Source organism: Aethalodelphis obliquidens, unplaced genomic scaffold, assembly GCF_003676395.1.
Source record: "Aethalodelphis obliquidens isolate GAN/ISIS:26980383/991018 unplaced genomic scaffold, ASM367639v1 scaffold35, whole genome shotgun sequence".
In the NCBI taxonomy this organism is placed as follows: Eukaryota; Metazoa; Chordata; class Mammalia; order Artiodactyla; family Delphinidae; genus Aethalodelphis; species Aethalodelphis obliquidens.
In genome coordinates, this window is record NW_020837979.1 from 12,147,946 (window position 1) to 12,158,649 (window position 10,704).

General features: G+C 42.9%; 1 protein-coding gene across 1 annotated transcript in view; it reads right to left on the reverse strand.

Moving 5' to 3' along the window:
• Positions 1–424: 424 nt before the first annotated feature.
• The window catches only part of RPIA (ribose 5-phosphate isomerase A), a 95,723-nt gene continuing 85,443 nt past the window's right edge, over positions 425–10,704 (reverse strand). The window contains exon 9 of the mRNA XM_027129092.1: positions 425–492. Coding sequence (XP_026984893.1) covers positions 452–492 — 41 coding nt within the window. The 3' untranslated portion in view covers positions 425–451. The remainder of the gene's footprint in view (positions 493–10,704) is intronic.

Here is a 10,704-nt window from a genome sequence, read left to right on the forward strand (position 1 = left end):
TCCATATTTTAATGCCCATGTTCTCAGAGTCTAAGTTTCTGTGCTGGGTGAAGCAGGGGCATGCTGAGACATTACCTCACATTTAAACTGGATCTACAGAGGGGAAAGGGTGGAGGAGACTGGAGCCAAGCTGTGATCCAGACAGAAGCTTTAAATCGATTTTGTTGTTATTTCCGTTATCAACTGCAGCATAAAAGAACACCCCCCAAATCACAGCTTCAAAAAGCAACAGTTTATTATTTCTCGTGATTCTGTGGGCTGGCTGGGTGCTTTCTCTGCTGCTTTGCTAGGGGTTCACCCATGCTGCTGCAGTCAGCTGAAGGTCACCCGGGCTGAAAGGTCCACGCTGTTCTCAGCCACAAGTCTGCCTGTTGGTTCTGGGTGATGAGTGGGGAGTCGCTGAAGGTCACCCGGGCTGAAAGGTCCACGCTGTTCTCAGCCACAAGTCTGCCTATTGGTTCTGGTTGACGAGTGGGGAGTCTTGGTTTTTCCCTTAGGCACATGTTAAGGGAAGTGGAGGTTGGTGAGAGACCTGCACCTCAGGTGCAGGCTCTAAACAGTGAATTGACTATAGAGAATTTTAAATGAATAATAATGCTACTTTTTATTATCACTGTGCACAGAAAATTCTGAACAATTCTCCTCCCCGCAGGAAGGACCACTCCCACTCCCCTAGCCGTCCTTGTCATGCCACTGGATGGCCTTCTCACATGTCTGGTGGTCAGTGCCGGCTGTTTGCCCAGAGCCTCAGTTTTCCTCCATGTGACCTCTCATCCTCTAATAGGCTACATCTTCTTTCTTACATTCAAGAGGTGAGATGGAAGCTGCAACACTATTTGAGACCCGCTACCCAGAACTGGCACAGGGTTCTTCGAACCACATTCTGTTTGTCAAAGTAAGACCCAAACCCAACTTGATTCAAGGCTGGATGAAACAGACTGCAGTCTTCATTGCAGAAACATGCAGCAATGTTTTTCTGATCTACCATAACTGTCTGAGTTATACATTTAAGGACGACAAAGAAGAATGGCTGCAATATTTATCAAATGCTTATTATGTTCCAAGAATTGAGCTAAGTCTTGGCATGAGAAGGACGTTTTATTCCCATCGTCCAGTAGAAAACACGGTGGCAGAGAGAGGTTATAAAATGTGTTCAAGGTCATCCAGAAAGTAAGGACAGATTCTAATCAGAAAACCTGATTCACAGAAGGGAGTGAGTATTATGAGAACACAGAAGGATTCTGTGTAGGTAGCTGATTGGAAAGATTCTGTGAGAGGCAAGGACACTGGTACTAGGCAAGGCTCCACATGTAACTTGCTGAGGACAGGGTTTGGGATCTCTTAATACCTTTTTTTTTTTTTTTTTTTACATCTTTGTTGGAGTATAATTGCTTTACAACGATGTGTTAGTTTCTGCTGTGCAACAGCGAATCAGCTATATGTATACATATATCCCTATATCCCCTCCCTCTTGCGTCTCCCTCCCTCCCACCCTCCCTATCCCACCCCTCTAGGTGGTCGCAAAGCCCCGAGCTGATCTCCCTGTGCTGTGCAGCAGCTTCCCACTAGCCATCCATTTTACATTTGGTAGTGTATATATGTCAATGCTACTCTCTCACTTCGTCCCAGCTTCCCCTTCCCCTCCTGTGTCCTCCAGCCTGTTCTCTACAACTGCATCTTTATTCCTGCCCTGCCACTGGTCACCAGGTTCATCAGTACTCTTTTCTTTAGATTCCATATATATGCATTAGCATACGGTTCTTAATACCTTTTTGTACCTTCATTGACAGTTCTGAAACTAATCAGTGTGACTAAGATGACATTTGATCACTTAGAACCAGAGGGAAAATGTGATATTTTATTTTATTAAGATGATGACAAAAAAAAAACCCAACAACAACAAGAAAATAACATACAAGCAATAGAGAAAACACTAGACTGAGGCCTTTTGATCAGAGATTAAGACTCTTAGTAGGGAGTAAATTGACCTTCTCTTTGCAGAAGACAGAGAAAACTGGGAAAGGAGATGTGAAACAAAGGTACAATCTTGGTTCCTCAAAGGAAACCTAAGAGGAAATGATGATTCTTTTTCCTGAGTGCCAACAGGCAGAAGGAATATTCTCATTCAAAAATAAATAATTAAGAGTGATTATAGTTACAGCATACTCAACACAGTAGGCTGGGAATCCTGGAGCAAAGAAAAGTGGACAAACAATCCCAGATCTCCGATATATCCCAAATCTGACCAGCCCTGACCACCTCCACCTTCACTGCCCATCCTGGTGCAAGCTTCCAGCATCTTTTACCTGGACAAGGGCCACAGCCTCCCCAAAGATCAACATGTCTATTCTCAAGGCAGCAGCCAGGACAATCTTTTAAAATGTGAGTTAAGCTTGTCCTCTGTTCAAAATCTTGCACTAGATTCTACTTCACACAGAGGAAAAGCTCAAATCCTTACAACGCCTATCAGGTTCCCGCTGACCAGGACCCTCCCTGTTACTTCTCAGACCCCGTCTCCTATGGCTCTGTCCACTGACTCACTAAGCTGCAGCCTCACTGGCCACCTGGCTCTGCCTTCAACAAGCCACACACAGTCCTGCCCTTGGACCTCTGGTCTCACTGGTCCCTCTGACAGCAAAACTTTTCCTCCAAACACGCGTTGTGTTAACGCCTCATCTGTCAGTTCAGCCCAAAGCTTCCCTTCTCAGCGATCACCCCAATCCTGCATGAATAGTACATCCTGCTCCACACTTTTGTTCAAAGCACTTCTCAACTTTACTTATTTCTTTTTTTACATTTTTGGTCACACCCTGTGGCTTGCAGGATCTTAGTTCTCCAACCAGGGATTCCACCCTTGCCCTTGACAGTGAAAACTTGGAGTCCTAACCACTGGACTGCCAGGGAATTCCCAAGTTTATTTATCTCTTTTTGATGTTTGCCCTTTAGAGTCTGATTTTCTCTGGTAGAATTTCAGCTCCACAGGGTCAGGGACATTTGTTTCCTGGGAGCATTGACGTATCTCAGCGTTACACAAGAGTACCTGGCATATTCAAGGTGCTCAATAAACATCGTTGCATGAAGGTGGTACATTCTCATTAAGAAGAAAAATGACCACAAAGAAAGTAAAAGCATCCCCTCTGAGACAGTGTATCATTAAGGTATTAAATTTGTGCTGTGCTATTGCACTACAGTAAGCAAGAAACAGAGTAGCTAAGGAAAAGCCCATGCATCTGATACCAGGCAACCTGGTAAGTCCAGAGTAAGCTAGAGTGAGGATTTCACAGGTGATATAAAAGCACACGAAAGGGCTTTCTTGGTGGCGCAGTGGTTGAGAGTCTGCCTGCCGATGCAGGGGACACGGGTTTGTGCCCTGGTCCATGAAGATCCCACATGCCGCGGAGCGGCTGGGCCCGGGAGCCGTGGCCGCTGAGCTTGCGCGAGCAAAAAAAAAAAAAAACAGGTTGTGAATTTAGCCCTTTCATGTACTTTTTTTTTTTTTTTTTTTTTGCGGTACGTGGGCCTCTCACCGCCGCAGCCCCTCCCGTTGCGGAGCACAGGCTCCGGACGCGCAGGCCCAGCGGCCATGGCCCACGGGCCCAGCCGCTCCGAGGCATGTGGGATCCTCCCGGATCAGGGCATGAACCCGTGTCCCCTGCATCGGCAGGCGGACTCTCAACCACTGCGCCACCAGGGAAGCCCTATATGACATTCTTAATGGAAAGGCTGGAGATAATAAAAAGGTCAGTGGTTGCCAGAGATTGGGTGCAGTGGGGGGACAAATGAATAGGCAGAACACAGAGATTTTTCAGGGCTATGAAAATACTCTGTATAATATTAAAATGATGTATAACATTTCATTATACATTTGTCCAAACACACAGAATGTACAACACCAAGAGTGAACTCTAAGGTAAATTATGGACTTTCAGTGATCTTGATGTGTCAGTGTAGGTCCATTAATTGTAAGATGTACCACTTTAGTGAGTGATGTTGATAATGGGGGCGGCTGTACATGTGTTGGGCTGGGGGCATATGCGGAATCTCCTTACCTTCCTGTCAATTATTCGACCAATATATTTTAAGCGTCATTTATGTTGGTGGTGTGGCAGTAATTTGTTCCTTTTCACTGCAGAATATCTTATATATGAATATATCAAAATTAATTTATTCATTCTTTAATTAAGGAGTTGTTTTCAGCTTTTATGAATATAGTTGTTTTTGGAATATTCTTTCAATGTCTTTTGTGGACTTATGTACTCATTTCCCTTGGGTACGTTCCTAAGAGTGGAAGTGCCAAGTCATAGGATTGGGATGGGTTTGGTAAAATTGCAAAATAGTTTTCCAAAATGGTGAACATATTAAAATCCATCAACCATGTATAAAAGTTCCAGTTGCTGCAATCTTTTCCAATATGAGGTATTGTCAAACTTTTTTTAAAAATCTGTATTGGTAAACCTGAAGTGATGTTGTATTTAAAATTTATATTTCCATGATGACCAATCATGTTGAATGACTCTTTATACATCTACCTATACATGTTTATGCATATTTATGTAATATGAATCATATATAATATATAAATTATATATCATTTGAAATTCTTAATTATAAAGCACTCTATTATCTCTTTTGTTCTCTTGTGTTTGCTTCATGTGTTTATGTGTGTGTTGTGTTCAATAAATTTTTGCCTACCTTTAGGGCCTAAAGATATCTTCCTATACTTTCTTCTAGAAGCATCAGTATTTTACCTCTCACATGAAGACTATACTCTAATTCATATTTTTGCCTGGTATTAGATGGGTCAGAATTTCATTCAAATTTCTCATGGGATTTACATGTCCATATCTAATAGCTCCTCACCACTTATTGTGAAACAAAAACAAACAAACAAAAAACAAACAAGCAGGGCTTCCCTGGTGGCGCAGTGGTTGAGAGTCCACCTGCCGATGCAGGGGACACGGGTTCGTGCCCCGGTCCGGGAAGATCCCACATGTCGCAGAGCGGCTGGGCCCGTGAGCCATGGCCGCTGAACCTGCACATCTGGAGCCTGTGCTCCGCAACGGGAGAGGCCACAACAGTGAGAGGCCCGCGTACAGCAAAAAAAAAAAAAAAAAAACAAACAAGCAGCTCAATATCAAAAAAAAGAATAACCCAATCAAAAAATGGTCAGAAGATCTAAATAGACATTTCTCCAAAGAAGACATACAGATGGCCAAAAAGCACATGAAAAGATGCTCAACATCACTTATTATTAGAGAAATGCCAATCAAAACAATAGTGAGGTATGACCTCACACTGGTCAGAATGGCCATCATCAAAAAATCTACAAACAATGGATAAGAGTGTTATCAGAGGAGGAGGAACCAAGATGGCGGAGTAGAAGGACGTGCTCTCACTCCCTCTTGTGAGAACACCAGAATCACAACTAGCTGCTGGACAATCACCGACAGGAAGACACTGGAACTCACCAAAAAAGACACCCCACATCCAAAGACAAAGGAGAAGCCACGATGAGACGGTAGGAGGGGCACAATCACAGTAAAATCAAATCCCATAACTGCTGGGTGGGTGACTCACAAACTAGAGAACATTTATACCATAGAAGTCCACCCACTGGAGTGAAGGTCCTGAGCCCCACGTCAGGCTTCCCAACCGGGGGGTCTGGCAATGGGAGGAGGAATTCCTAGAGAATCAGACTTTGAAGCCTAGTGGGAATTGATTGCAGGACTTCGACAGGACTGGGGGAAGCAGAGACTCCACTCTTGGAGGGCACACACGAAGTAGTGTGCGCATCGAGACCCAGAGGAAGGAGCAGTGACCCCGGGGGAGACTGAACCAGATCTACCTGCGAGTGTTGGAGGGTCTCCTGCAGAGGCGGGGGGTGGCTCTGTTTCACCGTGGGGACAAGGACACTGGCAGCAGAAGTTCTGGGAAGTACTCCTTGGCGTGAGCCCTCCCAGAGTCTGTCATTAGCCCCACCAAAGAGCCCAGGTAGGCTCCAGTGTAGGACTGCCTCAGGCCAAACAACCAACAGGGAGGGAACCCAGCCCGAATAGTCAAGTGGATTAAAGCTTTACTGAGCTGTGCCCACCAGAGCAACAGTCAGCTCTACCCACCGCCAGTCCCTCTCATCAAGCCTCTTAGATAGCCTCATCAACCAGAGGGCAGACAGCAGAAGCAAGAAGAACTACAATCCTGCAGCCTGTGGAACAAAAACCACATTCACAGAAAGACAGACAAGATGAAAAGGCAGAGAGCTATATACCAGATGAAGGAACAAGATAAAACCCCAGAAAAACAACTAAATGAAGTGGAGAAAACAATTACAGAAAAAGAATTCAGAATAATGATAGTGAAGATGATCCAGGACCTCAGAAAAAGAATGGAGGCAAAGATCGAGAAGATGCAAGAAATGTTTAACAAAGACCTAGAAGAATTAAAGAACAAACAAACAGGGAGGAACAATAAAATAACTGAAATGAAAACTACACTAGAAGGAATCAATAGCAGAATAACTGAGGCAGAAGAACGGATAAGTGACCCAGAAGACAGAATGGTGGAATTCACTGCTGTGGAACAGAATAAAGAAAAAAGAATGAAAAGAAATGAAGACAGCCTAAGAGACCTCTGGGACAACATTAAACACAACAACATTCGCATTATAGGGGTCCCAGAAGGAGGAGAGAGAGAGAGAGAGAGGACCCGAGAAAATATCTGAAGAGATTATAGACGAAAATTTCCCTAACATGGAAAGGAAAGAGCCACCCAAGTCCAGGAAGTGCAGCGAGTCCCATACAGGATAAACCCAAGGAGAAACACACCAAGGCACATAGTAATCAAATTGGCAAAAATTAAAGACAAAGAAAAATTATTGAAAGCAGCAAGGGAAAAACGACAAATAACACACAAGGGAACTCCCATAAGGTTAACAGCTGATTTCTCAGCACAAACTCTACAAGCCAGAAGGGAGTGGCATGATATACTGAAAGTGATGAAAGGGAAGAACCTACAACCAAGATTACTCTACCTGGCAAGGATCTCATTCAGATCCGATGGAGAAATCAAAAGCTTTACAGACAAGCAAAAGCTAAGAGAATTCAGCACCACCAAACCAGGTCTACAACAAATGCTAAAAGAACTTCTCTAAGTGGGAAACACAAGAGAAGAAAAGGACCTACAAAAACAAACCCAAAACAATTAAGAAAATGGTCATAGGAGCATACATATCGATAATTACCTTAAACGTGAATGGATTAAATACTCCAACCAAAAGACACAGGCTTGCTGAATGGATACAAGAACAAGACCATATGTATGCTGTCTACATCCAAATGAAATATATATAGAGAATTACACAAATAACAAACAGTATCATGAACTCTCCTAGGCACAGGACATTTTGAACAACTCCATCAGAACACTTGACCTCAGAGAGCTTTCAGTCTAACGGGAGGGACAGATAATAAAGAAATAAGCTTTCTGCTGTTCCTCCTGGCCTCTCCCTCTGCGATTCCTCCCCTGAAGAAATGTCATCACACAGGGTGAATGGGGCAATGAATGTGCAGGTGCACTTATTTTATCCTCATCCTGCATCATAAGAAAGAGTCAGAGGAAAGCGGAAAAAATCAGTACAGTTTAACACTTGTGTTTCCTGGGAAAATAAAGTGAATTATAGTCTCATTAATTGTCAGATATCCAAATCATCTCCTGATTACAAACAGCGGTCTTTCAGTTCATCATGTCTCTGCAGCATGAAACTACACAAGACACAGGTCGGTGACAAAAATCAATACACTGTATACAAAAATGACCTGGGTCTAGTTTTAGAAGAGCACTTTATGTTTAATATTCATGTCTCGTAAAGGGAACCTTCCTCCATTTTACCCTTCTCCATTTTTTCTTGAAAAATGAAGTTTTCCTAGATGAAAGAGACATCCACGTATTCTTTTTGTGCCTTAGATTTATAGTGACTCCTCCTTGAAGCGCTTACATATTCCTCTTGTAATCCTTAATTCAGAGCCTCATTCCTTGGCTTGCAAATTGCCGTCTTCCCTCTGTGTCTTTACGTGCACTTCCCTATGTGTGTGTGTCTGTGTTCCAATTTCTTCTTCTTTAAGGGCACCAGACATACAGGATTAGTGGTCACCTCTCATTTTAACTTAATTACCTCTTTAATGATCCTATTTTCAAATACAGTTACATTCTGAGGTAATTACCACTGGCTATTACAACATATGAATTTGGGGGTTATGATTCAGCCCATAACGTACAGTAATATCCAGAAGCAATGTTCTGCTCTACTCACTGCATTCTATCAGGTGGTGCATGATTTCAATCTGTCCCATTACTGATGATGTTTCCTTAGAATCTTGAATGAAGGTAGTGTCTCCCAGACCTCTGCTGCATAGTTACTTTTGCCCCTTTGTACTTAATAAGAACGTATGAATAAGTTCTTTGATACTATATGAATCCCTATTCCTCATCAAAACATCAATATGAACTCATGGATTCCTATTTTCATCAATGGGCTATAATATGTTACCATCATTAATTATTTTGGTACTCAAAGTTTCCCAGATTTGGCCAGTTGGTGAACCATTGAAGTTGGCTTCTATTTCCTTCTGCCACAACCCCATCATTCTTTGAGCATTTCTTTAGTTTCTGGAACTAGATGGTCCAGGCTCATCTGGCTTTTTTCCTGTCCCAGATCCAGAGTCAGACATTTCTCCAAGAATTATTGGTTCCTTTTAGTGGAGAATGGTATTTAGACACCAAGATTTGAGCACTATGGATGCTATTGGGGACCGGGGTGTCATTGCTTCCAGGCTAGGGAAAATTTATCTATCTATCTATCTATCTATCTATCTATCTATCTATCTATCATCTATCTATCTACACACACACACGTATATACACGTGCACATTCATATCTGTATCTACAAAAGCCCAGGGGTTTACACTATCTCCAATTCCAATCTACACCATAGAGTTTATTCTAATACTCTCCTTCGATTATTCATGACTCTTTCTCTAACGCTGATAATTTGACTCTAAGTATCATTATTGCGTTTAATTACTTGATCAAACTACTTGATCAAATTGATTTGAAATCAATCTCGGTCGCGGCCGTCCCTTCCACCTCCTGTGCAGACAACTCCACCTCCCTCCCCACACACACATATACCTTGCTCCAGCTCTGATAGCCCTTGCACAGCCACCACCATTTTGTGCCTCCTGCATGGGTGGGCTCCTCACCCAGTCTGGGCTCTGACTCCTGCACTGTGGGCCCCCGCCCACGTGAACATCCTTCCAACCACCCACCAGCTGGCACACCCGAACTGGGAAAATAGTGCCATCATTCCCTGCTCTAGCCCCAGCAACCCATGTTGCACTTCCAGCTCCACCCCACACAGATGCCCTTTCCATATTATGGGCTCCAAACCCCACAAGGGTCTCCCCCTTCATTTTCCTATGTGGTTGCTTCCTCATCATGCTTGGGCTCTAATGTCCTAAATGCAAACATTGAAAACTATGTTCTCTTAAGATCTGGAAAAGATTTGGTGATAGTATGGTAGAATATGCAGGTTTAGGGAACATAGTAGATGCAAGGGTATACATGAACATTTGGTCTAAGGAAGACCTTAACTTCTAGAGAAGAATAGCTTGGGTTGAGAGGGAATAGAGAGCAGTGATGTGTGCCATGCAGAGAGCATCTAGCATGTAATAGCAAATAGAGTTAGGAAGGTGGCTGACACTTCTCAGATGTAGAGAGAGAAAATTTCTGACCTTGGCTGGCCTTGATGGAAATTGTGGGACAGAACATTCATAAGTGCTTAGCTGGAGGTGAGCAGTTGGTGATGACAGATAACCAGTGCCTGGTCCTTTCTTTACAAATCATGGCCTTGCATATTTTTATTGCTCTTCTACTTCATAGCATCTCTCATTGGTACTGCTAATAATTTATCTTAGTAAGAGCATCAGAGAGTCAAAGAGAAAGCCTCTCTGGCCTCAGTATCCGTAGGTTCTAAGTTGAAGGAGGTTATAGAATTCCTTGCAGTTTCTGGTGTTGTGTCATACCTGAAAAACCCTGCCTTAGTTGGAGAGACAGCAAGAAAAGCATGTTCTGAACTCTGAAGAGAGCAAAATACCACTCTAATCATAGGACCGCAGACAACCCAGCATCATCACTAGTTCCCCAGCTCTCAGAATTTTAAGACAGGGGACGGACCAAACTCTACTTGAATGTGCTTCCAAGAATCATCAGCAAGTTTGGATTCGTAGCAAGAAAACTTCATCAAGTCACAGATTAAACAGAAAAATGAGCAAATTGCATTAACTATATAGCAATCATTTGACAAACGAATTAAAAGTGACCATACTAGGCTTCTAATCTGTCTTACTAGTAGTCTGGTCTATGTGACCTGTTGGTTTGTCTGGGTATGAAACTATTCACCCTATACGTATATAATTCTGTGAAAAGTGTGTGACATGAGCTTCTCCTTAACAAAACTGTGATCAGTGATTAAGAACCTCCTCCCCACAATACAGAAAAAATTTTACTCTTAAATGATACAACTCATATTAGTACAAATCTTAAGTACAAATTCAGATATGTCCCCATAGCTCAGTGGTATAAAGAAGATAAATAATATTAATAAATGTGAGGGCTTCCCTGGTGGGGCAGTGGTTGAGAGTCTGCCTGCC